The sequence below is a fragment of the Neospora caninum genome, chromosome V (assembly GCF_000208865.1).
Source record: "Neospora caninum Liverpool complete genome, chromosome V".
Classification (NCBI taxonomy): domain Eukaryota; phylum Apicomplexa; class Conoidasida; order Eucoccidiorida; family Sarcocystidae; genus Neospora; species Neospora caninum.
In genome coordinates, this window is record NC_018391.1 from 1,014,086 (window position 1) to 1,042,083 (window position 27,998).

General features: G+C 55.3%; 4 protein-coding genes across 4 annotated transcripts; all 4 read right to left on the reverse strand.

The window, feature by feature from the left end:
* Nucleotides 1-1,937: 1,937 nt before the first annotated feature.
* NCLIV_013310 (hypothetical protein) lies at nt 1,938-6,264 on the reverse strand (the record flags this gene model as incomplete). Its single annotated transcript, XM_003881522.1, has 8 exons — nt 1,938-2,230; nt 2,473-3,058; nt 3,299-3,602; nt 3,732-3,974; nt 4,105-4,486; nt 4,808-5,228; nt 5,340-5,611; nt 5,808-6,264. The coding sequence occupies 8 exons, from the start codon at nt 6,262-6,264 to the stop codon at nt 1,938-1,940; spliced, it is 2,958 nt and encodes a 985-aa protein (XP_003881571.1).
* A 1,199-nt stretch (nt 6,265-7,463) lies between these two features.
* On the reverse strand, nt 7,464-8,896 carry NCLIV_013320 (hypothetical protein; the record flags this gene model as incomplete). Its single annotated transcript, XM_003881523.1, has 3 exons — nt 7,464-7,577; nt 7,778-8,113; nt 8,894-8,896. The coding sequence occupies 3 exons, from the start codon at nt 8,894-8,896 to the stop codon at nt 7,464-7,466; spliced, it is 453 nt and encodes a 150-aa protein (XP_003881572.1).
* Nucleotides 8,897-10,929: 2,033 nt separating this feature from the next.
* Nucleotides 10,930-15,261, reverse strand: NCLIV_013330 (hypothetical protein; the record flags this gene model as incomplete). Its single annotated transcript, XM_003881524.1, has 7 exons — nt 10,930-11,104; nt 11,539-11,751; nt 12,345-12,485; nt 12,845-12,918; nt 13,368-13,411; nt 13,841-14,002; nt 14,814-15,261. 7 exons carry the CDS (start codon nt 15,259-15,261, stop codon nt 10,930-10,932), a joined length of 1,257 nt encoding a protein of 418 aa, XP_003881573.1.
* A 3,109-nt stretch (nt 15,262-18,370) lies between these two features.
* NCLIV_013340 (conserved hypothetical protein) lies at nt 18,371-27,763 on the reverse strand (the record flags this gene model as incomplete). Its single annotated transcript, XM_003881525.1, has 1 exon — nt 18,371-27,763. The coding sequence occupies one exon, from the start codon at nt 27,761-27,763 to the stop codon at nt 18,371-18,373; it is 9,393 nt and encodes a 3,130-aa protein (XP_003881574.1).
* Nucleotides 27,764-27,998: the final 235 nt, after the last annotated feature.

Genomic DNA, 27,998 nt, shown 5'->3' on the forward strand with positions numbered 1-27,998 from the left:
TCCATAATGCATACGCCGTCATCGTCATCTGTGGACGTAGCCGGATCTCTCATTCGAGGGGCAGAGTCGCGGCAGCGAAACGAGATGATGAATTGACTGGATAGGAAGGCTGATGGGAGTCGGGATGGGCGACAAAATATTCGGTACGGATACGCGCAGGGTAAGGCAGTGGGAAGGCCGCCGGCGGGAGGCGGAAATAAACAGAAACGCGACAATGGGCAACGTCAGACCGTTACGATAGGCAAGGTGGAGAAAAGTACAAAACAGCGAACAGAGCAAGAATGAGGAGACGGTCAAAATGAGCGTCGAAACAGGCGTATGGTTTTGCATGCTTTTTTGAATCAAGAGCTTTGCTGACATGCACCACATTTGATACACATGGGAAGTGTACGCGGTTTTGCTTCAGAACTGCAGTGAAAAGTTTCGCCCTGTAGGGCTTCTGTTTATGGAGAAAGTTCGGTGAAGGACTGTTTCTGAAAGGGCTGCGACGACAATCAACGGGGTCGGCGTGTTCGTTTTCGTGTATGCAAATACCAAAAGAAATGGCTCTTTCTTCATTGGACAAGGGACCTTTGACGTCCCCAATTCTCTCTTCCGCTTAAGAATGGATCACAACTCATGCGATTACAATGGACGAGGCACCCAAATGGAATATATCGCAGCACATAGGTTGGTGCTGCAGTCTCTGCAGTAGTTTTTCCTTCTGTCTCCTTGTGGTTCCGACGAGGGAGGCTCCACGAAGGGGCTTGTTTAGATCTCTAAGTTGCTACGATGAAGTCGAATTCGGGGCAGAGAAAGTTAAGAAATTCGAGAATACTGAGATAGGGCAATCCACGTACCATATACTTGCTCATGAGGCCAGGCGCTGCAATTGCAGGAGGAATCCCGCTTCGTGCCCTTTCTTCCTCGTCGCTGTTCTGCCCTAGAAAAAGTCTGTTTCTTCGAGGTCTTCCAACGTCAAAAACTTCGAGCGTAACACGCCTGCACTCCGGCAGGGCTGAGTGGCGACAAGTTGATGACAGGGGCACAACTCTGCCTGTGTGGCTTTACCAGCTTTCACACGGACAAGTCAAGCACCATTCGGAGTGAATTATATGTCGCCTGTTTCTGATACGAGGCAGAGAGCTCCGCCTTTGATTATGACGTCATGTCAGAAAGGAGCGTTTTCAAGGCAATGCGAAGATCCTCTAAATGATTTTACGGGGCGTCTTGTCCGCTACCAGTATCATATCGTCGTCAGCAGTCGAGCACCTATACGGCGAACCGGATAATTAGTGAGTAGACGGCAAAAGTCCATGAGGCTGGCTACCTTCGTCCCTGGTTCCATGGGCGGACAGCCAAAGCGAAACCCATTTCCCAGTTCCGGATATTCACTTGGGGACTGTATGACAACTTCCTGTTACCGACAGGACCCAGGAGTGATTCACAGTTTTGTTAGCTTTCAACAGTCTCCTTGATAAGGATAGCGGAACCAGGCCAGTACCCAAGGAGAAGTGGAATCCAGGTTGGGCGGCAGTATAGTTTTGTGTTGCTAGCTTTGTGCCAAGGCGATGGGATACGGACAAGGACGCAAAAACGTAGGTCTACTTTTCTAGAAAAACTTTTCTTCCGGTGGTAGGGAATTACACAGTTTCCGGCACCGGTCTCGGCTTCTCCAACACGCATTTTTGATGATGGTCCGTGGAAGTCTGCGTCAAACGACTTTGCGCATCACTTGAAAAGTATATTAGTGTACAACAAAGGTCATTGTGTAGACGTGAAATGCTATATGCGGGCACACAACACTGGTACAGCCTTGCTGGTAGCCAGCTAACAAAACACAAGTACATTGTCCAAGTTACCGAACATGTATGTGCAACGGGCGGGGGAACGGGGATACCAGATTGCAAAAACGCACTACGCAGTCCAAACTGTATCCTCCAGTTCATCTTCCGTATTTATTTCACTTCGGACAAGAATTCTTTCGCCGAAGTCGAGGCTGATGTAAGTCGACGCCATTCTTCGAGCTTCTGGAGGCCAATGTAGCGTCCCATCATGACGAGCGTCGCCGTTGGGTTCATGCGCGGAACTTTGTCTAGTGCCGAGGCATCGGCGATCGACAAGCTCTTCACCCCAATCACATTAAAGTTCTGGTCAATAACTTCTCCCATCTTCGATGTGCCGTGCAAATGCCAAAGACTGGTCATAAACGCAAAAACAAACTTTGCAACTTCCTCCGGGTGATCCGTGCCTGCAGAGCGATGATCACAAACGCATTCGAAAGCTCGCATCATCAGTATCGCCGTCCCGGCCTCCATCATGACATGTGGATAATAATTGCTGAAGGAGCGAGTTCTAAGGAAACGCCGGTTCCCTCTGGTCTCCACACGAACGCATTACGAAATCGAAAACGTAGAGGTGTTGAGCTGGTCATGTGTATGCGGTACACCTTGGTTAACTGGCTTCTTCAGGAGACTCCGTGGCAGGACTTACGTGGCAAGATCGGAGGGTAAGCAGCAACCCACTGGTCTCTGTTAGATCCTGGTCTGAACTTGTTCGACCAGAATCTGCCAAACGCCTCGGGATCGTCCATGGGAGAAGGCGACGGGGCGTCGTCATGGTTTTGCTCCTCCGAAGGCTCTGTGCTAGCTTCCTCAGGATTGGTGCCGCAAAAGCCACTATAGAAGTGATAAGGATCTTTAAAGGTGCAGCTTTGCAAAACTCCAAGTTGCAATGCTGCTTCGCTTCCATCACAAGTAGCATTGCACACACCATCTTTAGCCTCTGTAGTACCACTGACGAGAAACTCTCGTCGGAGCTCTGACAAGGCCTTCTGCCAGCCAAGACGTGTGGTTTCAGCCTCCACGGCAAATCTTCCAGTAGGTGACGACGGTTGAGTCGCTCTCAGCAGCGACTCCACAGCATCTTGTTTCTTCTGTATTTTGTCCAAAATTTCGACATATCTGTCCAAATTATCAGGCGTAACTTCCGCGTCATCAGTCTCAGCGCCGTCCCCCCGTAACTCTTCCGGGGTCACTGTCCGGTTGCCTGGCAGCAGGAGTTCTAGATCTTGGCGGATCTGAAACACATGAAACAGTGTGGACGGGCATTTTACGAGGTCTCAAATCTCACGCTGTGGGACTCGTAGAAGTCTGACGAATGTTATCGCGATCCAGCGGTCAGTGAGACCCGCAGTCTGGCATAGACTGCTAGCATTTTGCGTATCGCACTTCCCAAAATCCTCGAAGCGGCAGCGTGAGAGCTTCATTGCGCAAACACCCCCCCCCCCTGACGAGCTCCTCCGCTCGCTATTACGTACCTCGCGGAGACTGGGGCCGTGAAACACCTCTCCAATGGCATCTTGTCCAAGCCGAGCAACAAGATCTAACACCCCGTTCAAAATCTGGACGGGGCACGAGTTCAGGGAAATCGGCTCAAGGACGCCTTTCCAAGCAGGATCTTTCGTGGTTTCGATCAAGTTCTGCATGCCTCTAATAGCATCGAATACGTCTTGCACGTCCTTTAAATAGTTGACTTCTACTTCTACCTCTCCGCGCTTATCAAGCTTAACATATCCGCTGGACTTCGGCTCGGACGTAAAATAGAAAGGCGCGCTCCCTCGTCTAAATAAGTGAAGCGCAGGCAGCAGTTCACAGGAAGTTGGATCTTTCCAAAGGAGTTCATGCTCTAAATCGTACATCCCACAAGGATCCAAACGCTGCCTGTGCTCCCCGAACGCAGAATGCACGTACCTGAAACAATTTATCATTGGCTCGATGGTCGCGCAAATTGGGAGATAATCATGCATATGCTCAATGAGTGGACGATGTCGGGCACAGTAGGTCATGATCTCGAAGGCCTTATCCGCTAAGGGGTGATGACGAAATGCTGGAGGGAAGATATAGCGGGTGCCCAAGATAACTCCTTCGGTGGTGTTGCCGCCGTATAGTTCTTCAGCAACTGCTAGGGTACACTTGAGTGACCGATCTCCAATGCTGAAACAAACCAGAGGGCGCAATCCGTTGTATGGAAATGTTGACAAGAAAGGCAGTACACGGATTTCAGAGACACCCGCTGCCGGACTGCTTGACTGTTCGTCCAGTTTTTTGGCAAATAAACTCTTACTTGAAGTTCTCGCAGTCAGGTCCAAGTTTCGCGACGCCTGTCGTCTCGCATACTCGTGCAGGGTGGTGACGCGCACTGGTGTTTTTCCCAACAGCAAAAAAGTTTAGAGGAATGAACATTCGATCCCTCAGGTTCTTCCCCACAGCCGGCAACTCTTTCACAGGAGATACACTGATATCTTTGAGCTGTTCGCGAGAACCGATTCCCGATCGCATGAGTATCAGAGGGGTGTGTATTGCACCTGCGGATAACGTGATCTCTCCGTTTACTCCCACACAGGCTCGCCTCAAAATCTTCGATTCTTCAGGATCGTTCTTCGCGTAATACATCAGTGCCGCCTTGGCACGTCTCATCAAATAGTATGCCTGAGCTTTCCATCCAACTGGGAACAAGCACAAATCGTACACGCGCGCCGACGGATGCTCCACAGGTCATGTGCCAGATGTGTTGTTTCTCAGAGGCTGTCCTCTGAGGTAGGTGTGTGCAGCAATCGTGAGAATCTGAGCAATCAGTGCATTTTAACTGTAGTAATGTCGAGAGTCTTGCATGCTCAAGTGGTATCCTGCGAGATTCTTATTGATGGAAGACTTAGCAGCGGCTCAACAAAGCATACGGTCAAGCCACCTTGTTCCCAATCGTACCGGTGCACGAAAAGAGCGCCTCAGCTCTTAGTTACGTTGCAGAGTTATTGGTTGCAACTTACTGTAATCAGTGGAGATCGTATTCATCGTGCCGAGAATTTGCTGGTCCTCGAACGCTGTCTTTCGGTAGTCAACGCAGACAGCTCGGGGTACAGTGTCGCCTACTGCGAACCTAACGCGCTGGACGGTGTGTTCCGTAAGCACCGTCAGATTCTTGTTACGCTTCTTGCCCTTGTCGTCACCAAGTAGCGTGTCACTGGCCATTCTAAAGCCTCCTTCATCGGGATTGAAAAACGAACCTCCCCCCCAAATGTATCCCATATGCAACCGATAAGCAGTTGGCAGCGGGCCACCTGTGTATCGTCGACCCACGGGGATCAACGGACGGTATCCGCGGGCCAGAAGACTCTTTGTCCAGGCAGTCGCGAAAGGCCTGTCCTGAGGCATCGGAAAGTAGCTCTTCCGACTGATCCAGCTGTACGCCTAAAAGAAACATGACCAAGAACCCGTGCTTGCGTGAACATCTGCAATCGTTCAGCTGTCAACGTGCTCGGCACTGCCACCAACAAATCTGTTCTGGATTCTTCTGCTTACTTCGTTGACCCGATCTAGGTCCCAATTGTAGCCGTACGCCCGGTTCATATGCTCGAAGTATTCTTTATCCTCCTCAATCACAATGGCCATGTTGATACTGGTCCCGCCTCCCATTATATTCGCCGTATGCGTGCGCACGCCCTGAGTAGTAACAATTGCTTGGGAGATGTCCTCGTCTTGAATCACACGTCCTGCACCTTCCAGTGTCATTGCGTTTGGAGTTGCTTCAAAGCTCCTCTCCTTCCCTCTCTCGATAAGAAGAACGCGCTTGCCTGCATAAACAAGTGCAACACGAACAAGATATGGTATGGAGACATCTGCCAGCTGCCTGTCGGTCAAGTCTGGTACCGGCCAACTCAAATACAGGATTGGCCTGGAATGCAGCCAAGTAGAACAGGCTGCACACGCAAAACTCTGTGGAGCTCCAGATAGGCCCAAGTATCGCGGAAAAGGCAGTCTTGAACTCACCACCTTCCGAAACGGTACGGGCCAATGGGCACCCAGCCGCCCCACATCCGACAACAATGTGGTCGAAGAGAACAGAGCACTCTTGATATAGGTGTGCCTTTGGGTTACAAAAGGATCCAAGAGCCCAATGATCATCATCTGTACCCAGAAGGTACATAATCCAGTTCAAGGGGTTCAGCATGCTGAGGAACTTCCTGGTGACACGTACTGAAGCCACCAGTAGAGCCTCTCCCAAACCAAATCCTCCGTCCAGTCCGCTGCTGCCGGGCAAGATAGCAGCCCCGACATCATCGTCTTGAATTGCGGCTTTTGGGGAGGTGGGCGGAGAATCGGCGCCGGGGATACCGCCTTGAGTCACGACTGTCTCCTGCAGTACTACTATCAGAACCACTAATAAGCCTATTAGGGTGCACGGCCGAAAGGGTTTGACACGACTTGAGGATTTTGAAGGCGCCATCGAAGTTTCCGCTAGAATTGTTTCATTGCACCACTGCCTTGCGATAGCATCACGACGAAAGCGAAGCTCGAGAGCTTACTGTCCCGGATTGATGCTGCCTGAGTTTTTCGGTGTTGAAATTGCAAGGCGCCACCCACAGTGCGATGGCACACGTGATTAACAGATAGTGCCAGAGATTTACAATGCGATTTCCGACAAAAAGGCGGAAGGTGACTAAAAGGAAAAAAGTGGGGCACCACCGCGTCCGATCTCGAGTCACGGAAGCCGCGCGAACACTCTTGCTCGTCGGTATCGCATTATTCGTCTTCCAGCTGTCTATCTGTGCGCGAAGTTAAAGGCGGGCTAGTGCTGGTAAGTCTCCATATAATACCAACGAAACCGGCAGGTCGTTAAAGCTGAAAACATTGAGACTAGCGATAATAATGCACAACCCGATCCCTGCGTCAATGAGTATAACCTTTCACTGCTATTTACTACTAGCAGCGTTTTGGATCACCTATGTGAGAGGTTGGCCTGGGATGGGCCCATGAAACAGCTGTTGGGTTGTGGACGGACTGGTTTTCTACGGTAGCGGCTGATGCTAGGATCTGAAGCTACGGGCAAAATGACACTCCGAGCTCCAGAAAGGCGCGGGCGTAACCCCATGTCAGGATGCATCTGCATGTTTATTTGTGAACTGAAGGATTTCTTGTTCTTGATAACACTGGCTAGGTGCAAGAGGCCGATGAATTCCCGTGACTCGTCCCGTCGGTAAGCTACGGTAAAGTGGTTCCTTCTTTGATAGGATGCCCGTTCGTGTTCTAACTAATATCACCTTCACTTTGCATTCACGTGTACCCGTGCACGGCATCCCGTGCTGTTAATGCTGATGCCGGACGAGCCTTTACGGTGAGCATTCCGCGTAGGGGCGCATCGTGGACAAAATGGCTCTTTTCAGAGCCTTCTGGCGCGTGATTCGCAGACCAGGAAAAACTTCAGAGTGTATTTACTCACAAAAGCACGAGAGCACTGAAGAGAAACGCAAACTCGCCATACCATCGCTCGCACATCAGGGCTGGTTGCCACCTCCACTTCCCCCACGTCCCCAACGTTGAAAGCGGGGCAGACAGACATGCGGGTGAATGGAGCACAACCTCTCAGTCCACCAAAAGAAGACGAACAAGTTTTTCTTCTCTCGCGTGGACATGTCCCTTAATTGTTTACTTCAGCGGAATGAAACGAGACGAATGTGTCGCTCCAATTCCAGGCTTTCCGTGTCGCACGGGCTTGTACGAAATGGAGAACTCGCCGAGGTAGTAGCCGACCATTTCAGGCTGCAGATAAATTGTAGGACAAAAAGTTGATCGGGGTCTGTCCGGTTCAGTTTCCCCGCCGGCGCATTCGCACGCCTATTGTACAGTGGCATGTAAGCTCTGTCTCCTCTGGCACGAGTAAGAGGTACCTACCTTCAGCAATAGTAGATTATGTGCCAGCGATACACACACAACAGCTACACCTCAGAGAGTCTCCTTACCTTGATTTCAACGTTGATGAACTGCTTGCCGTTGTACACGCCGACTACAGAGCCAATCATTTCAGGAACAACAACCAGGTCCCGAAGGTGCGTGTTAACGGGTTCGGGTTTCTCGCCGTAGGCGCAGTTCTTCTTGGAGATCCTGAGTTTCTTCATCAGAGTGGTGGCCTTGCGTTTGATCCCCCGCTGGAACTTGCGTCGCTGACGGGCACGGAAAAGCTCCAGAAGATCCTCCATCTTCATGTCCAAGAGCTTATCCAATTCGATCCCGCGGTACGAGAACGTACGGAACGTACGCCTCTTCGGCTGGTTAGCCGCTGCATCGCCTGCATCCGCCTGAACAAACGCAACAATACAACAACAGAGTTAAATTCGCGAATGCAACGGCCACGATCAGGAAAGAGGAAACCTTCAACATTCACAGCTCTACAGAAAGTCAACCACAGTTCAACGACAATTAGGTCGCACGTCCTGGGCGTCTGCCCATCGCAAAAAGCTTTGTGTGAGGTACCCCGCGGCGATGTTAACCCACAAGGGCGTGGCCAAGCCGACCCCCACCACCGCCAATGACGTCTCAGAATGCAGTGAGGCTAATAAATGGAAGTCCTTTCAAGCAGAACAGACATTACTCTACGAAGAAAAAAGACGCTGAGGCAACTCGGGTCTCGACACGAAACACGACAAACGTCGGCGGGAGCCGGCCGCGTCGACGCGGCCCAATGCGCCACCAAAAAGCGTGAACGCCACTGGGCCACAGCACCATATCATGATCCCCCTATAAAAGCTTGTTTTCAACAAACAAGCTCCAAATCCACCTGATTAAGATTACGAGTTGTTGCTCTCCGTTTCCGAGACTGCGAAACGCCCACTGTCCTTGTTCGCTTGTGCTATCTCTGCATGCACCCCGGTCTGACGCGAATACAGCAGAACTCAGAAAAGTGTCTTCACTCCTCATTCACGGCTTTTCTCTCACATATGTCTGACTCACGAAAACCACTGGACAAAAAGCAGCAGCGAGGTACAAAAAACAGACAAACCCCACACACCACTGCAGAGTATCCGCCAGCAAACATGGACCGCCCTCTTCTCCGGTCAACCACGGGGCCGCCTGCTTACCATCTTCAGTGGGTTAATGTGACGCAACTGCAGGGGAGAAGACAAATCAAACGTCCAGCGGAGTGGTAAAAAACTGGAAGCTCCGTCCTCAGTGACAAAGAAACGCCAGTAAAACGTTCGCGCACGTGCGGCCACAAACCGGAACCAGCAGCGCCACGTGCTGATGAGAAAATGCATGCGATGCGAGGTGTGGTCAGGTTCGGTGCCAACTTGTCAAGGGGTTGTTGGGGTACTTCAACGTCGACCTATCTGCGGAGCATTGAGGTAGTCCGTGTACCTGTAAGTGTCCCACTTGACTTCGCGCGTGCGGTGAGGGTTGTTTTGTAAGGCCTTGCGAGCGTGAGAGGATTTGCGCTTTACGAAAGGGAAGACCGTTCAACCGTTCGTGGGCGCTGAGCGTCGTGCCCCAAGCCAGCGTGAAAGCTGGCGTGTCTGCGAACGAGAGGTGAAGCGCTGCAACGGGACACGGTCCCACAAAGGCAGCACCGAGTGAGGGACTGGTATGTGGCGTGAAACCAAGACCACAGTTCTCTCGGAATTAACGTACTAAGTGACGGAGGAAAAACCAAACGGTGAGTGAATGTTAAGAAACTGAATAAAACGAAGCAGGCGAAACATTTGCGCCCTTACTCCTCTTTTTCTTGCAGGGCCAAAACGGAGTTGGCAGGTGCATATCAGCATATGTTACAAAGCTTATGCGCAGTGCATGTTGGGCCGGATCAAAAATTACATCCCGGTCAACAGACTTTCGCCTCTCTAGGCGTTATCTCTTACGACGATTGGAAAAGAGGCTGAAAACCGTACTGCGAGTGTTATCCAACGTGTTGCATAATTTACGCATCCGACGAAGGTGCCGCTGTCCAGCCAACTAGAGGGAGGGCGGGAAACTGCCGACGGCCAAGTGACGCATGGGCCGTTTTTCTCACACTAAATTTTGCGCTGAGAATCGAAATAACTCAAGAACACTCAAGAGGTCCCCTCATGAACTGTGGTGAGATTTCCGCGGCCGCTGGCCTTGCCCTGGGACACCTCTGCCTCGGCGGTGCTTCCCAGATATTCCGCGGCAGCCACAAGAAGCGGCCTGCGTTTTAGTCTAAGATTAGATGCAGGATTGCAAGCAAAGCATGTGTGTTATGTACGCATACACCTGCTCGCTTCACCTTGCTGCTGTCGATCGACTATTTGACCTCCACCAGCAGTTGCAGAGAGACGGTTGTACCCTAGTCTTCGCATAACGCTCTGTCATCCATATCTTCCTGCCCGTTGCCAGCGGCGTGTAGCGATGTGATGAAGAGGTGATCACGTATATAGAGGCAGCAGCTTCAGATAGTCTTCCTTCATGTCATGATCTCATTATGTGGATGCTGTCTTCGACTTCGAGCGCATTCGACTTTCGACCGATGCGACAGAAGACGGGCTTCATTACACAGGCCTGGTGACACACTCCTGCCTCATCTGCTTAATGCCATTTGGGCTATTGTCTTTGCTGTGTTACTCAAGCGAGGTTTTATTGTTGTGCTACGATGCGCGTCGCATCTCGCTCCTATGCAAGGAAACCGCGGAGCTCCGAGTGGAACGCGTGTGAGTTGTTGCTCTCCATCGATCAAATACGTTTTCGTGACTCAACGCAAATTTCTGGTGACAGGAAACCCCACAGCCGGTTTTGTTCGTTTCTTGCATATTGGTATCGTGTTCATTTGACTAGTTGCCCTGTAGGAATATTGCCTCCGCTGTACAGTGGGCACTGTATGATAAATACGACGACAGAGGTGCTACCGTGGTGTTGATAAAAAGGGAGGAACACGTATGCTTCAAGATCCCGAATCCATCCTGATCTCTTTTCACTGAGTATTCCAATACTTGGTGCCGTATGTGTATGCCCCCGTGGGGGAAATGAAGATAGCATTTCTTCTCTCCTACCATGTACCACATCTTCGGCACGTCCAGCAGCACCGGTATTTGAACTATACACGGCAAACCATAATGGACGAAGCAGCAACCATACACGTTGCACGAACTCATCTTCCCCATGGAGATCATGTTGAGGGAAGGGGAAGACTGGACACAAAGGTGATCCCCTCGACTTCGTAAGTCGTGAAGTCTGTTTTCAGTGGCTGACCGCGAGGGCTATTGGGTCCGATAAGTCTGCCGAAGATGGCCGCAGTCTTAGAGTCAAATTGGTTCATAGCCAAAGTCACCTGGCGAAGACAGCTACAGAAAAAGAGCACACAGGAAACCAAGAGCGTGCTATGAGCCCATAAAGTTACTTTTCCTTTCTCTTGCAGCGTACAGTCCTGCTCGGAGAAGCAGGGTTACGATTGTGGAACGAGCACTCCCTGGCTGCTCTTCTTTGTCCACCACAGGCACTGACAGCCATTTAGCAGTACGGGGTGGTAAAACATCATGTGTCCCCTTTGAGGAAACACCGAGGTGACAGCAGCGAATTGTGAGAACCCCGCTTTGATCGATCCTATATAATATACGCCAGTGAGTCGTCGGTTCGGTGTTCAGGCGATTTCGCTCAACGATGGAGACGTGCGCCCCTCAAAAATACGGTTAGGAACAGAGCCTAATACAGAAGCGTCATTCCCTCAAATCCTGGACCCCGAAAGTGCCAACAACTTTCTTCCAACTGAATGTCTCACTCATTGATCATGAGGGCTCCCGCCAGGTCCACTAAGCCTTGGGGGGCTATGCTGTTGTTGTTCAAGTGAAGAACCTCCAGTTTGTGATTCGCGTGTACGCCGACCGCTATGTATCTTGCTCCGTGTTCCGCCAGTCTGTTGCAGTCAAGGTTGAGAACCTGTAGCGGCGTGTTCGCTCGAAGGAGATCGCAGATGGCCTTGGCGCCTAAAAACCTGACGGCGAATACAAGCACCGATGGGCGGGGCAGCAAAGTACTAGGAAACGCGCCAAATAGAAGGTAGAGACACTTTTAAAACGGCCTGTGGCGATAGTGGGACGATTTGGGTTGTGCTCTTGTCCGAACTGGGGTGCGACTGACACTGTGTGACGCAAGGAAGAGCTGTGGAATACGTACCAGGTGAAGCAAATGACTATGGGGGTCAAGTCACGCGATCACGCGGAAATGAAAGTATGTGTCAGCAGAGTAGGAGACACGAGTCAGAGCAGGTGCGAGCTGGTCTATGCTTCTCGGAAACCGGGTGACATAAAAATTTACTTATCCGTCTTCCCAAATCGATACTTTCGCTTGCGGATAACGGCTATATATCAGCTAGCCACCTTTTCAAGGCGACTCTAAAACAAACGTCTAACTAGCTTTCCACAGGACAAAGCGGCAGAGGAGCAAGAACAACGGCGAAGTGCATACGGTAAGCCTTCACACGCGTAGCGCATGTAATAGGCCCCACTACCGACTGACTACAGACGACTCAGCAGAGAAACAGCAGCTTGTGCCGGAGTCGCGCATGCGCACAGAAGTCCTTCTCACGTAATCTGGTTGCAGGAGAGATCAATTTTTTTGAGGGAGGTGTTTCTTTTCAGGGAGGGCACCATCACCTTAACTCCCTGATCTCTTAGTCGCTGCTTCGAAAGACACAGCTCCGTCAGCGTATTGTTGATTTCGACCATGCTATGTGAAGGCACGCACGCGAGAAGAAAAATGTGGCTCCTGGTTTTTCATAAAATCAGAGCGTTCCGAGGACTTCGCATATACTTGTGTGCTCATTTCCCATACGCAACGTATGCCAGACATTTCAGTTCGGGGAATAATACACGTCTCTTTTGACACGTGCCATCAATTCCGTGTTGCATCACTCTCGGAACCGTGTTCCGCAGATCTCTAAGGCGCGCAGGACATTGAAACGTTCTCTGAGCACCGGATACCTCTGTCCCCACCAGTCTCTTCTTTACTTTCCCATTCAAATGGCTATGTCACCATGGCGTTTTCAACAAAAAACGAACTGATACGACTTGGGGGAGGCTACTAACCTGCCGAGATGAAAGCAGTGGTCTGGTTGCACGAGAACTTTCTCCACATCTGCGATGTTCAAGCTTTCCAGTGTCTGCAGAAACCCATCAATGCACACGTAATTTTTTCACGCCGCTGATGAAGGGTAATGTCGAGAAATCAGAAGAGTGACACACATCCGAGGGCAACGAAATGCCCAAGACATACAAGGCTGCCTGCACGCAAGGACCCTGTACCGGTGGGGGAGTTCCTTGCTACCACTCTCTTCGACTTACTAAGAGAAGCACCTGGCATAAACACTTTATGGAGAGCACCGGATGCCAGAAACAAGCATGTTGGAAGCCGAGTGTGTGTTTAGCTGGTGGTGAGAAGGCTAACATGTTGGTTGGCATGTGACTGCTCACTCCACGAGGAAAACCACTTCGATGTATCATGCTACGAACGACCCACCGAAACGGGTGACGACAGATCTGGCGTGTCACCGCGTTGGCCGAGTCCTGACTAGCGTCGACTTTCCTGCTCACCACGGGCCGAGGCACTTACGCGGTTCGCCTCCTTTAGTGTGGTGGTGATGGCAATGAGACCGTCTAAGGCAATATGGCACGAACCCACATTCAACCGCCTCAGGCTCCGGTTTGACCGCAACCATTCCGCCAGAGCTAGAGCCCCTTCATCGCCGATCGGGTTGAGGCTGAGATCGAGATCCTCTATCCATGAACAGTTTCTAAGGCCTTCGCACAGTTTCTTCGCACCGAGCCCCTCGATGTCGTTAGCACGCAAATTCAAGGAACGCAGGGCCGTACATTTATGTAGAACTGCAGAAAGTGAGACTGATGAGTTGTTAGACAATCTATTGTAAGGTAAACTGAGAGAGCGCAGTCTCGGTCCACATCGGGCCATAGTTATGGCTGCAGGTACCATGCCGGGATCGTCTAGTCGGCGACAAAACACAGCCTTCAAATTGCCAGGACAGTGCACATGTATATGCTGCTTCAGAGGATCCAGATGTCCCGTACCCCCGGTGCCACTGTCAGCGGCCTCAAATGCCTCAATGAGAACAGGATTTGGTAGTGTTCCAATCTCCTGACAGCACCGCTTGTATGCTGAAACCAAGGGCTGGCCCGATTCTGCTGCCGGTACGTCAATGTGTTCAACGTATGGCTGATGGCGTCTTGGGGCTGACTCGCAGGCAAAACACAACGCCTCGGTTCCGCTGACATCTTCCGCACCTGAGACGTGTACATTCACCTCTGGCGAAGAGCGAGGTTACACTTTCGGGCAGGTAGGTGTCCAATGCCCCGCTGGGGTGACAGTCATACTGTGTACCACGACGCTTCTGTCATTCCATCCTCCCGGCTACTGCCCACCATAGACGGTTTGCATGTTTCCGCTCTCCTGCGTTTTGTCTTGTTGACCAGACGCAGTGACAGAGACTGCATCAACGCCATGAAAGGATCGTTAATGATACTAATGCATCGGTAGTGGCACTCAAAAGCCGACTGGATCCTCGGCAACTGTACGCCATTTTCGGATTGCTTTGATGTAGGTTCTGTTAGTATCTTGCTTCTCCAGAAGTGAGCATTAATTCCTTTCAGGGACTGTTGAGAGCGTGAAAGCTGCTCTATTGTGCTGTTCATGACCTAATGCCAAGTGCATTAAGTAAATTGGTGTCCAGCGAGTATTTGAAACCTGTGCTCCAATGAATCCACAGGTACCGTTCATTCTGTTCATTCTGCGTAGTACTACGATGCTTGACCAGTGGCCCTTCATCGAACTCCTCTCCAGTTGCCTATTCTAAGCATGTTGACCACAGAAATCCTTCCACCACTCTCCTATTTTCCTTTGATAACAACGCACAGTTTGCACAGTTGTATTGGGTCATCAACGTCGGCGGGCATCCGTCATTCTCTACCGACTCTGCACCAGGAAGATGAGCGGCTTCAGTGCTATTCTGTCGGAGCGAAACTCTCGGACGTGTCTCTGTCTCACCCCGTTTTCGATGGCAGAACGGCCCGCTGCTAGTGCTTGCCCTTCTCACAGCCTGACCTCCCGCGACACCAGTGCCGTCACTTGGGCGGTCCACTTTCCACCAATTGAGATATTCATCGTGTGCGTGTAGATCCGCGGGTGAGCTCTCCACTCTGTCTTCTGGTGTGCCCGGTTGCCGGTAGGAAGCAGAGGTAGCTGAGGGAGCCGACATCGGACAAGTAGCATTTAGGGACGAGCCCCGTTCTGAAGAGTTCTCCGCTGCCTCTGTAGCCTGGAGTCTGTGGTGCGCAACCGGAGTACCCGTAGACTCAAGCGTGGCATCGCGATCCTCTGCTCCCGCGGCAGGTGCCGGGTTGCTTGCATCGGCGGCCTCGCGAACCTGCGGTTTCACGGGGCTGCCGCCATCGAAGTCGCCGCTATCCCGGTGGGAGACAACGTGCCCCAACATGGGAATTTTAGGCACAAAACGCGCTAGCTATGTTGAAGAGGAACAGACAGACATCTACGCTTTGTCGGCTCCACCCTAAAGACGTCCGGCTGGTAGTCATTTCGATGCCTTACACGCATGACACCTTCAGGGCTTCACGCTTTCAACCAGCATTTCAACCCGATTTTATTCCTGAGGGGCCCCACCAAGAGCGACACACGTTCGCTAAACGGCAAGAGCAACGCGTTTTTTCTTCCATGGTTTTCAGCAGTTGCATTCCTCCATGGGTGATGAATCCTGACAGCTGCATGGAGACACTGTAGCGCTTCGCACCTCTCCTGAATATATTCGCTAGTATACGGATAGTTACGTCAACATCAGCTGCTACATCCAATTTGTTGACGCCAGTGTCCCGCAAAATCGCCGTGAAGCTACGGTGGGAGAGGTGGTGTGCGCCTTCATACTTTTGGATTTCCCAGTTTATCAGACGCGAACCCTGTCCTCTCTGACGGCATCCCTTGATTTTCGACGATAAAGAGACCTTCTTATTCGACAGACCGGACCATCCACTTTATCTTTTTTGTATCACTGGCGAAGGACAGAAAGAAGTAAAAACACAACGGATAACACAGGTTGTCGCGCAGTTTACGTTGCGTGGTGATCCAAGATGCTACACATCGGAGCCGACGTATCTGGGGGAAACGTGGAAGGCTGTTTGCCTACAACCAAATTTATGGAAGCCACGGGAAAATTTACTGGAACAGTATCATGGATCCCAGAATGGGACGGCTGTGTAGCGTCGGCCATCACGAGACTCTAGACACCTCTCCTTCAGCCAACTACGACTTAGCTAGGTCGTACCAGTTGAGGAGCTGCCGCGCACCGCTGAGTCATGACACTACTGTGGTACACATGAGTCAGACACGGGCTTTTACCCGGGACTTCCAGTAGCTTTGATGGTGATGATACTTGAGCAAGCAATGTCAACACAACTCGAGCGCACACTGCTGAAAAACATCACGATCGCCTACCAATCTCTAACTTGAATAACGCATTGCCTTGACTACCGAGCACTTCCACAGAGACCAACTCTGTATTCTATTCTTACTGTGCAGATTCCCAAATGAGCAAACTCCATTTTTTTTTGCTTCTCACACACAACTCTTCGTCGGTCAGTGCGTCACTCCCCGGCGTGGAACACGCCCCATACAGCGCCCACCGGTCTGTCGAGAATCAACTCGACGAAACCGGAGACTCTTTTCATCTGCATTTCGAGGATCGTTGTTGCGTACACTGGCCGGAATTCTCGGCCGTTAGTGCCATATTCGTTACAGAAAAAGTAATTGCCTCTGGTGCCAACACCGACAGTGCCACTACTGCACTCTTTGTCTGTTCTGATGTTGCAAGACGGGCGTCAGTCGCCAGGTGACTGCGATAGCCAGTCGCGTTTGTTCGGTCAGCGTCACTGTCTTCGCTAGGCCCCATACTGTACGAGTTGCTCCTCTAGAAGCTGCTTCCGTAATCTAAGAGGACGATGCGACCTCACTGCTTAAGTTTTTTGTTCCCCCGAACGGCCCTCGCCCGGGCACTACGAAGCCGCACCGAGCGGATAAACACTGCATCGATGGAGTGGCTTTGCCGTTGAACGGTTTTCGTACACCTGTGTCATAGTCTTTCCCGCCGGATTGCAGTTTTTTGTGCTGACACCAATGTAAACGAGACTTTTCCCACTCCTTGGTGTACAACTAGCGATGCTCTTCTCTTGACACGTCTAGCGCACGACAGGGCCCTCGAACGTCGCCGTAATTTGCTGAGCATCTCCTGTTGAGTCACTTCCGATATTGCCAGAACACGCACGTATGCAGATGAACATAACACTGACTGGTAATATGGAGGCTTTAGGGAGAGAGGGAGCACCTTGCAGTTTGATGGCAAAGGCTTGTCGCGCACTATGTCCTGAGGACCGCTACATACAGCATGCGACCGGGGCGCGCGATTCTTTCACCGAACTTACCTCGTTACGTGCATAGTTCTCTGAACATACTCTTGACACAGTGAGTTTCAGTACGGACAAATAGTCAAAACAGCGCATGGAAACACTGAAGCGATTCCCGACTGTGATGAGACGTTGATGGACAGACCGTACAGTGTTAAACATGCTACAGTAGACATACTAATACTAACCAAGACCAAAGAAGGCCGAGACAGTGATAGAGCAGTAAGAAACGAGTGCTTCACAGACAAACCACATACACAGCCCTGCTTGTCATACCGACAGCGCGCTGCGACCTCTTGCTTCCTCGTACCACTTTCGTACCTGCCATAGAGTATATGACTTCTCTCTACATTAAAGCTGCACTCACAGGAAGACAAGCCCTCCATGCCCAATGCTCCTTCCCGCATTCTCTCCTCCCCCCGAAAACACAAGCATTGTTCCACCTTGGAAATTCCGGCTCTGTCCACCTAGTTTCTGCACCTGTTTGTTCGTGGCTTATATTCAATCATTGCTCCCTTTCCTATTTCTTGTAGTCTACGGCAGAGACGGCAGCTGCCACGAAGAGCATGCAATCGGGATGGCAGCCGTATGGATTTCTAGACGAAAAAAACTGAACGGAGAGAACGTAAGCGAAAAAGAGGCAGTTGTACCTGAGAGAAGTCGACTGAGCGAAATCAGAGGAGCTCCACCGTCGTCCCTCTTCGATGTAACTCCCCGTTGAGGGAGATTCCGCAGCAAGGTTCTCGAGAGACCGGGCACTTGCCTTCTGCGTGCGTAGCACCGGTGTCCCTCACGTGAATCTGACTGCGTCACGAGGATGACCAAGAATGCTGGTGGTGCCGCACCGGGAAAAAACCGCTTTATCACATCTGCCTTGCAGCCTTTGCTTTGCGCGGTTCGGGAAGTCCCCTTTCCGTCTATCTCAACCGCGTACCCAGGAGCACTGATGCTTTAGAGGAGAGACAGATGTGGTTATTAGCGCGTGAGTGTTCGCTTCAATCCTATCCCACACGGCCCCACAGGTACCTGCACTACCGCTACCCCACCGTCACCTTATGTTCATATCTCATCACGCAGCTGGTCTGGTCATTGCTGCCTCTTGGCTGCTCTTCTTTGGCGGGGAGTCTCCGCACCTCAGGACCGCTCGGGATCTCCCAAATTTTCACGGACGGCGGCGACTCTCGGTTCGCATCCACTTCTGGCTCGTCCCGCGACCTCTCCAGCGTCAGAGGGTTCTGACTCACAGTGACCGGACCCGTTCGCGGACTGGGAACTGATGCCACTGCCGGAACTCGGAAAGTCGACTAGAACGTTGCGCACCAGCGTCCCGCGCCCACCTGGATCGCACCGCCGCGGATGCCGAGGCACGTTCGCCGCTATATAGGGATTTGTAGCTTGACGCTCAATGCTTCCTTCCCGGCCACCGGTGACGCGCGTTCGGACCTTACGAACGCTGTCCCCAGCCGCGGATCTCTCAAAGTCCTTCCCTGGACCTTCGGCACCACCGCGGCCGCCGTCACAGAAGCGACTCGTATGACACTCTTTCCTCTCCAACGCAGACGAGCCTGTCTCTCCGTCTCTTGTTGCCTCCATCCGCTTTCGCGCTTGGTCAACCGCCCCCGCTTCTTTCGCCATACCCTCTAGCTCAGCCTCCCCCGACGCCTTGTTGCTCTCCCGCTGGTGCCCTGCCTCTGAGAAGTCTCGCTCGGAGACCGTCACCGGTTCTCTCAGCGGACGGGACGCCTGGTGATCTACGGCGGACTGAAAATTTCCTGCAGAGAATCCTTTTCCACTCATCTTGGAAACCTTTCCAAGCACTGCCTTTCCTGTCTCCGTCTCCTCTGCGCCATGGCTGCGCCGGCGGGCGAGCTTGGCCGAGTCTGGAAGCGCCTCTGGCCTGTGTGCCTCGTCCGCTCCAGCTGGCGCTTGCCGACCTAAAGACGCCCTGGAACCTCCAGCACCGAACACGAGCGCCGACGAGCTGTGAGACGACGCCGCGGGACCTCGGCCGACTTCGCGATGCTGTCCCCGCGCCGCGCTCGAAGCTGCTCCTGCGCCGAGCGACGAGTCGCTCTGGCGACAGTAGCCGCCGCCACACCGCACCCATTCTTTATCCAGTTCCGGAGAAAACGGGACTGGGCCTGACGTGGACGGCTCGCCAGCAGCCGCCCGAACCGAGCGCAGTGGATGACGCGGGCCTTGGCACCTAGGAGTGTTCGCCGGAGCTGGAGACGAGGGGAGCGCCGCTTTGCTTCGGGGCACGGCCGCGGTCGCCTTGTCTCCGCGGCCTTTCTGGACGACCTCGGCCTTCTCGTCTCGGCCTTTCTTCTCAGGTCCCAGCGACGGCGACGCGGACACAAACAGGGAAGCGGCACTGGCACACTCGAGCGTCTTGCCAACATCCTCGCTTGTGTGCTCTCTCGGCTCGGCAGACTCGCCACCCGGGACAGACCTGGCCCGCCTGTCGGAAGGCGCAGTCGGGCGAGGAACTTTGGAGAAGGGAAACATGAACTGGGTCGGAGAAGAGCACCCAGAAGGCGCAGGTAGAGAGGACACGCCTAGCACGGAGTGAAACGCGAGAGGCGCTGTGCCTGCGGCCGGAGCTGCCGGACAGGACGGGAGCGGAGTGCCTCCGGCAGCCGCACCAGCGGCTCGGGCCTCACATGGCGAGGGAGTCGAGTGACTTGAGTGTGCACCTTCGCGCGCAGTTTTCTTTGTTTTGTCTCGCAAAAACGCAGGAAAATTCACCAAGCCGCGACCGCCCCGCTTGCGACCCTGGTATCTGCCCAGATGCGGACTTCTTGCTTGCGCCCATGCCGCCATGATTCGGGGTGCCAGGCCTCGCCCTTCCTCATCGACGCTGGCCATCAAATTCGCTGCGTCCTCCTCAGGTTCTTCCTGCGTCCGTGTCTCTTCACTCTGCCTCGCGTCCGTCCTCTCCAGGGGCCCGTCTTCCGCCTGGTCTTCGCCTGTCTCCAGACCCGAGTTCCGCGCTGATGTGCCGTCTGCTTCCCCCTCTCCGGCAGCGTTTTCGCCTGCTGTTTTCGCGACTCCTGAGCCAGCCTGCGCGTCAGACCCAACATTGTTTTCCTTCCCCTCTCCGGCAGCGTTTTCGCCTGCTGTTTTCGCGACTCCTGAGCCAGCCTGCGCGTCAGACCCAACATTGTTTTCCTTCCCCTCTCCCGCAGCGTTTCCGCCTGCTGTTTTCGCGACTCCTGAGCCAGCCTGCGCGTCAGACCCAACATTGTTTTCCTTCCCCTCTCCGGCAGCGTTTTCGCCTGCTGTTTTCGCGACTCCTGAGCCAGCCTGCGCGTCAGACCCAACATTGTTTTCCTTCCCCTCTCCGGCAGCGTTTTCGCCTGCTGTTTTCGCGACTCCTGAGCCAGCCTGCGCGTCAGACCCAACATTGTTTTCCTTCCCCTCTCCGGCAGCGTTTTCGCCTGCTGTTTTCGCGACTCCTGAGCCAGCCTGCGCGTCAGACCCAACATTGTTTTCCTTCCCCTCTCCGGCAGCGTTTTCGCCTGCTGTTTTCGCGACTCCTGAGCCAGCCTGCGCGTCAGACCCAACATTGTTTTCCTTCCCCTCTCCGGCAGCGTTTTCGCCTGCTGTTTTCGCGACTCCTGAGCCAGCCTGCGCGTCAGACCCAACATTGTTTTCCTTCCCCTCTCCGGCAGCGTTTTCGCCTGCTGTTTTCGCGACTCCTGAGCCAGCCTGCGCGTCAGACCCAACATTGTTTTCCTTCCCCTCTCCGGCAGCGTTTTCGCCTGCTGTTTTCGCGACTCCTGAGCCAGCCTGCGCGTCAGACCCAACATTGTTTTCCTTCCCCTCTCCGGCAGCGTTTTCGCCTGCTGTTTTCGCGACTCCTGAGCCAGCCTGCGCGTCAGACCCAACATTGTTTTCCTTCCCCTCTCCGGCAGCGTTTTCGCCTGCTGCCGGCGTCTCAGGCCCTGCGTCGTCGCCAGCGACAGACGACCGCTCCGCCGAACCCTCCAGCACCCGCGTGAGCTTCCCGGCCTCTCCGGCTCGGCGCCCCTTCGCGCCGGACTTTGACGCAGCACCCGGAGACAGCGGAGACAGCGGGTGGAAACTGGCTTGGGTTTTGCCGGAGTTTCCGTGGTTGGCGTAGGTGTTGTATCTCTGAAGAGGAAGCGAAGAAGACTGGAACGGCGCGCCCACACCGCTGAAAAAGTTCCCGCCGCTCGCGCCGCCGGAGCCCGACGGAGAGAGGGGAGGAAAGCGGCTCTGCGTCCCACTGGGCAGCGAGGCCAGCGCGGGGTCCAGCACGGAAGGCCGGAAAGGGACGGAGACCGTAGGCTTGTCCTGCGTGGGAGAAATGGTTGTGGCTGCGATGGTGGACGCGCGCCGAAGAACGTCATTCTTCTTCTTCGCCTCGCGCTCGGCCTTTTGGCGATCCCGGTCCTTCGCGCCGCGGTACTCCTTCGCGGTCGTTTCAAAGTGCGAGTAGAACTGCCCGAACCACCGGAGAGGCTCCGGCCAAACGCAGTCCGCCTTTGTGAGGCCCATGAGGCCCCGAAGGCGCAACTGGAGGTCTTCGGCGTCTTCCGCCTTCTTCTTCAGCTCGCCCAGGAGCGCCTCGCGACTCTCGATCCACTTTTCCATTTTCCCTGCGGCCCCGCCGAAGGCGCTGCGCCGGTCGCCGATCTGCTTCGTCCACGCACTCAGCTTCTTCTCAATGTCCCCGAACTGGAGAAGATCTTTCAAGTCCGTTCCCTTGGCTGCATCCACCTCCTGGAGGACGCGCATCTCTTCGCACGCCGCCGGGTTCTGCTCCAGGACCGTCTGGACCAGCACTCGAAAGAGATTCGTCGACCGATCTTTGCTCGTGCACGAGGCCAGCTGGCCGACAAAGTCTTTTAGTTTGAAGCCGAAGCCTTCTTTGCTTCCGCGGTTGACGCAGTTGCCGAGGCGCACGACCAGACCGAGGATGCCCTTGAAGGCGTCGCTGTCGAGAATATTGTCGAGGTGGGAAATCGCCTGGCAGTACTTGTTCAGCTTCTCGCGCTTGCTCTCCAGTTCCTCGTCCACGGCGCGCCGCTGCAGGAAAAAGTTCAGCTTCTCGCTCCCCAGCGACACGTGCTTGATCAAGGTGAAGTAAAGCTGATCGGCAGCAGGCATGTGCAGCACCTCCTCCGGGGTCTTCGCCTTCAGTGCCTCTGCAGCGCTCGGCTCCGGCCAGTACTGAGTAATGTTGTCAGCCAAGTTGGAGTCAATCGCCAGCGTGGTCGGGTCGTCGATCTGCGCCGCGAGCGCTTTGAAGTCGTCCACGGTTGACAACTTGTACTTCTTCAGACAGATCTCCACGTTCTGACTGGCTTTCGCATCGAGAACGCCGGAGTTCTTCTTCGCAGGCCCTCCGTTTTCTCCCGGGCTGGCTGCAACACTTTTCTTCGCCTTCAACAACAACTCCTTCTCGTCGTGGTAAAAGAGATCAAAGAGCTGAACGAAGTCGAGGCGATAGCGAAAGGGCTGCTTGAGAGGCGCAGAGGAGAATGGAGTTTCACTTCCGGCATCAGCGGCGACCGCGCCATTCTCGCCCTTGCTCTCTCCCTCTTTCCCTCCGCGCTTCTCGCTCCCTCTCAGACTCGATTCAGCAGAACGCTCAAAGGACGGAGAGGCCGAAGACGGAGCGCCACTGCTTGCGATTCGTTTGCTGTCCTCGTGGAGTTTTTCGGCGGCACCACTCGCGGCGGTCTGGCCGCAAGCAGCTTCTGAAGCCCCTTGGCCCTCGCAGGGAGGAGACAGTTTCCCGTTCCTTTCGTCCCCAGCCGACTCCTGAGGAGCAGCGCCTCGGGTTTCGCTTTCGCGCTCGGCAGCGCTCACGGAAGAAGCCAAGCGAGCGTCTTCCGACTCCGCATGCGCACTCGGAGAGGCTAAGGAATAGCGGTCAAGAAGGCCTTCGAAAACAGTCCCCGACACCTTGTCCTCAGGCAGCGGCGTCCACTGCAGCTTCGTGGCGGCTTTGAACCCAGGCGGAGGTTTGGGCACGTGCTTCTCAGGAATGAGAAACCTTGGTCCCGCGAGGCCTCCCACGCCTTTCGCCTTCGGCCCTCCTCCTTTTCCAGGCGGCGGGCCCTTCCCCCCAGGAGGGCCTTTCCCCACAGGAGGGCCTTTCCCCCCAGGAGGGCCTTTTCCAGCCCCAGGAGGGGGCCCAGGCCCTCCTTTTTTTGAAGCCACATCCGCCGAGGAAGCCTGCCCAGTCGGGGCTTTAGGCGCGCCTGGAGGTTTTCCTGGACCTTTTTTCGGGGCGGAAGGCGCCTGCCCTGGCGGACCGGCGGCTTCTTCTGGAGCGGCCTTGGCGCTCGCAGCAGTGGCCGACAAAGCGCCTGGAGGCGGTCCCGACGGCTTCCCTTTGCCACAAGGTTTGGAAGCCGCGGCGGCGCCAGGGACGGAAGATGAAGGCAGACGTGGACCAGTAGAAGGCGATGCGCATTTCGAGACCTCAGAAGAGAGAGACTGTGAAGAAGATAGAGGGCTGTGGAGCGCGTCATCCGTTTGAACGGAGACATCGGCCAGACGCTTTGGTGGACTCGAGTGCTCAGCTTCCGTAGAGGAAGAGTCCACGCGCTCTGGAGGAGCCGAAGGAGACGACGCGAACGAAGCGTGAGCGATGCTACGCTTGTCTTTCTCGTGGTTTTCTGGCCCTTGAACAGGCGTCCCCGCCTCCCCGACTGCTCCCGTGCTCGAGGGGGGAGACGCAGGGGAATCCAATTCAGGACAGCGGCTCGAAGCTCTCTCCGGAGTTCCCGCGTCAGCGACAGGATCGGGTCCGGCAGCCTGTTTTTCCTGTGCCTCCTTCGTGGCGCTTGCCCCTTTGTCGCTATCCTCTGTTTCGCTCACGCCTTCCGCCTGCTGTTCGTGGATGGCTGTCTTGAGAGTCTCCGAGAGGTTCTCGAGCTGCAGAAGGAGATGCTGAAGTCGCACATTCTGTTTCGCACCTTGCTTCGTACTGGCCTCGCCTTCCCCTTTCTCTCCTCCAGTGTCCCGATGCATCGACATGGCGCGCTGGACAGCGGACAGCACCAAACCGGTGAGGCTGTCTTGATTCTCTGCGCCGCTGTCCCCTTTCTTGTCTCCATTCTCTTCCTTGTCACCCCTTCCATGACACGCCGCTGCTGTCGCGACTGTCGGCAACCGATCCTCGAGCGGGCCAGCACCCTGTCTCCTGTCTCCCCGGTCTCCCTTGCCATCGTCCCCGTCTCCTGCGTTGCGTTTCTTCTCGCCACGGTGCTCCGTCGACCGTTTCTCGGAGACCCGGCGCAGCCCCTCGGCGCCCGGACCAGGTGTAGGGGGACCAAAGGGCGCGCTGTCCCCCTGCGGTCCCTCAGCCGCTGCGTCAGTCACGAGTCCGCACGCATACGTCCTGGTACGGAGAACGGGACACGAAAACAACCCGGGATCCTGCGCTTCGCCGTGACGCGAAGCCGAAGGCGAGAGGTCAGGAAGCGGGAAAAGAGACAGGAGTCTCCTCGGCGCGCATCGCGCCGCCGCTTTGTGTCCTGTGCGTCTCTCTCTCTCAATGTGGGCGACTCCTCGGCCCGCTGGCTGCCGGAGACCCGCAGGCGCAAGAACTGTCTCCGGGGCGGACTGCCACCTTGACGGCTCTTCGCTGAGGACAGTCAGCAACGAGCCGGGAGCGAGCCGGAACGAATGGGCAACCGGCAGGCCGCCCCTGTCTGTCTCTTCGTCGGCTTCTTCCGGTCGTGCGTCGCCCTTCCCCGCCGAAAACAAGGACGCCATATCCACGAGATGCAGAGGCGAGCTCCTGTCGGCATCCTTCTCCTCAGGCGTCTCTGTCTTCGTGTATGTCCCCCCCTGCGTCTGCTGCTCGTCGGGAAGCTTGTGCTGCGAACCTTCGGCGAGAAACCGGGAGGCGTGCTTCGACAGCAGCTGGAGGGCCTCCGCGTCGCCCTGGAGCGAACAGACAGCCCGGACAGCTGTCTCCAGACGCGCGAGACGAGCGGCTTTGTCTCCTTGTCCCTCTTTCTCTCGCGCCTCTTGCAGAGCTTCCAACAGACCGTGCTGGGCTGACGGGGTCTGGGCAGCCTCCAGGAACCAAGACAAATCGTTCCGAGAGACACTCGCGATTCGAGACTCCGCGGAGGCGCCGAGCGGGGAGGACGGGTCGGATATTTCTCGCAGAAAAGCGGGATCAGCAAAAGATCCCGACGACACCGACCGCCCGCGGTAGACGGGAGACGGCGAAAGGGAGCGGAGAAGCGAAGGACTAACATCGTAGAATCGGCTTCCGCGAGGAGACGCCGACGGCGAAGCGACACCTGCCTTCGCCGAGGGTCTCCGCAGGAATGCTGCCTTTTCTGTGAACACAAGAGACTGAGAGAGGACGGAGAGCGACGAGGGAGAAGTCGCGCCGCGCCGCATCTCGGCCTCTGGCGACCGCCGGAGTTTCGCGCCCCGTCCCCCTCGGTTTTCTTTGCCGTCCTCTTTCGCCTCGCTGGCCGACTCCTCTCCCAGAGACTGCACACACGTCGTGTAGGCCAGAGTGCTCCTGCTGAGCGAGGTCTTGTCTCCAGAGTTCGCCAGGTCTGTCTCTGCCCCGGCCGAGAGCGAGGCGAAGAGAAGGGACTCTGGACTCGACTCTCCCCGGGCGCATGCGTTTCTCGGGCCTCGGCCCTCGGCGACAGACGAGCAGAGGGTGGCGAGGGAGTTTTGGAGAGAGTCCGCGGAGGCAGGAGACGAGAAGGACCAGAAGGACGGCGAGACGACGGAGACCGACTTCTGCGTCGGAAAGAGCGGCAGGTCACCAGAGCTCAGCGTCCGGTCGAACGCGGGGCTGGGCGGCTCAGAGCCCGACCCGCCGCACTTTGAATTCTCCAGGGCCTCGCGACTGGAGCGGCCTCTGCTGAGGCGCCTCCACAGCTCGCGAGCCTTGACGAGAGGAGAAGAAGAGAAGGGAGAAGTCGAGCGCAGACGAGAGGTTGGCGAGAGAGGCGGAAAGCGACGCCAGCTCTGCCGCGAGTGGAGAGAAGGAAGAGACACATTCCTCCCGGGATCGCAAGGGTCTTCCGGCCTCGCCCCCTGGAGATCGACGCCACTCACATCTTCCCCGGCCTCCGACAGACGCCAGGAACGGCTCCATGGTGACATGAGACGCGTCAAGTTCCCCGGCGACCTCTGTCTCCCGGCCTCCACAGTCTGACGGTCTTCTCCCTCCCCGTCCCTCGAGAGCAGCCTGACGTCCATCGCCGTCGGCGAGAAGGCGCAGAAGCGGTCCCAGGATGGCGACTGGCGTTTCGAATATCTGAAGAAAGAGGGGGACCGAGCTTTCAGGAGACTGTCTCCTCGCCGCTCTCCGCCTCTCCGCGCCTCACCCCCCTCACCCGACGAGACGGCGGCTGCTCCTTCGCTTTCGTCGCCGCAAACGCGCGAACGCGAAGACCGCCGGAGGCTGGACGAGAAGAAAAACGCGGAGGAGTTCGCAGCGGAACATCGGGGAAGCGCGGCAGAGGCATCCCCCGGGGAGTGAGCGGACCGAGACAATTCAGAGGAAAGCGCGTGAGAAGCGAAGGACAAGGGCGAAGGCGCCCCGGAGCTCTCGGGGAACGATGGGTGGCGCAGCAACAGGCGAGGCTTCCGCAGGGATGCAGGCCTGCAAAACGCCTGGCTCTGACTCCGGTGTAGCCCTTGCCGAGCTGCTGAAACCCCGAGAGGAACCAGTGCCTGCTGCGCGCTGCCGGCGCTTCCCTCGCCTTTAGGTTCGCCGTCGCCCCGTTCCCAGGAAGAAGGGACTGCCTCGTCCAAAAAATCGCCCTCGTCTCTCCACTGGTACCAGTTTGGCTCTTGCCCGTCTTGGTCTGCTTCTTCTTCCTCTGCGGATTGTCTCGCACCCCGACGCGAGGACGGCTGCCGGTCTCCCCCCGCCCTTCCCACGTGCCTCGCTGGAGAACCCAAAGAGGCGCTGGCGTCTCCATTCTCGTCTCTCGAGGTTCTGCAATCTCCCCCTCGCGCGTGCTCTCCATCCGCCGCCCGCCTCCTGCCTCTGCACTCAAGTCTAGAGCTCTCCATCGCCGGGGGCGGTCGCGAGGCACTTCCCGCTTCGAACCTCGAGTCTTCTGTTTCTACGGCATGATGCGTTGGACAGTTGTTTGGGTGTTTCGTGAGGAGTCGCGTCCCTCTCAGAGGCGTGCTGTGTCTTCGAGTGTGGCAAGTCTCCGTTTCTGCTCGCGCGGAGTCGTCATTGTCTCTGCGCGTAGTCCTGCGCTTCTCGGGCGTCTTCGCCCGCCGCAGCCCCTCCCCGCTGGCCTTCCACAGCCCCTTAGCTTGCCTCGCGCGCTCTTTGGCCGCGTTCCTGAGGCAGCGCTCCGCGCTCTCTGCCTCCTGGTCCTCGCCCCGGACGCGGGACAGCTCGAGGCGGCTGCTCTGGCTAGCCACTCGGCAGATGGGGGCAAGCGCTGGAGACGAGAGCTGGAGAGCGTCCGGAGACTGGAGACCCGAAGGAGAAAGAGACCGCGAAACGTTTTGCACTTCGGACAGAGTGCCTGGCATCATTCGCCGTCAGGCCCGAGAGCGGCCTCTCTCTTGGCGCGGAGCGCCGCAGCCGAGAAGCAGGCGCTTCACCTTTCCCCCTGGTCAACGGAGGCGAAGAGAGAGCAAAGACAGAGGCAGGGGAAGTCTCCAGCGACAACCGATGAGAGGAGACGACTAAAAAGGCGAGCGGCAACAAATCTCACCTTTGCAATTGCATGCTAGCGAAAGACAGAAACCCAGAGGGTTCGCGAGAAAG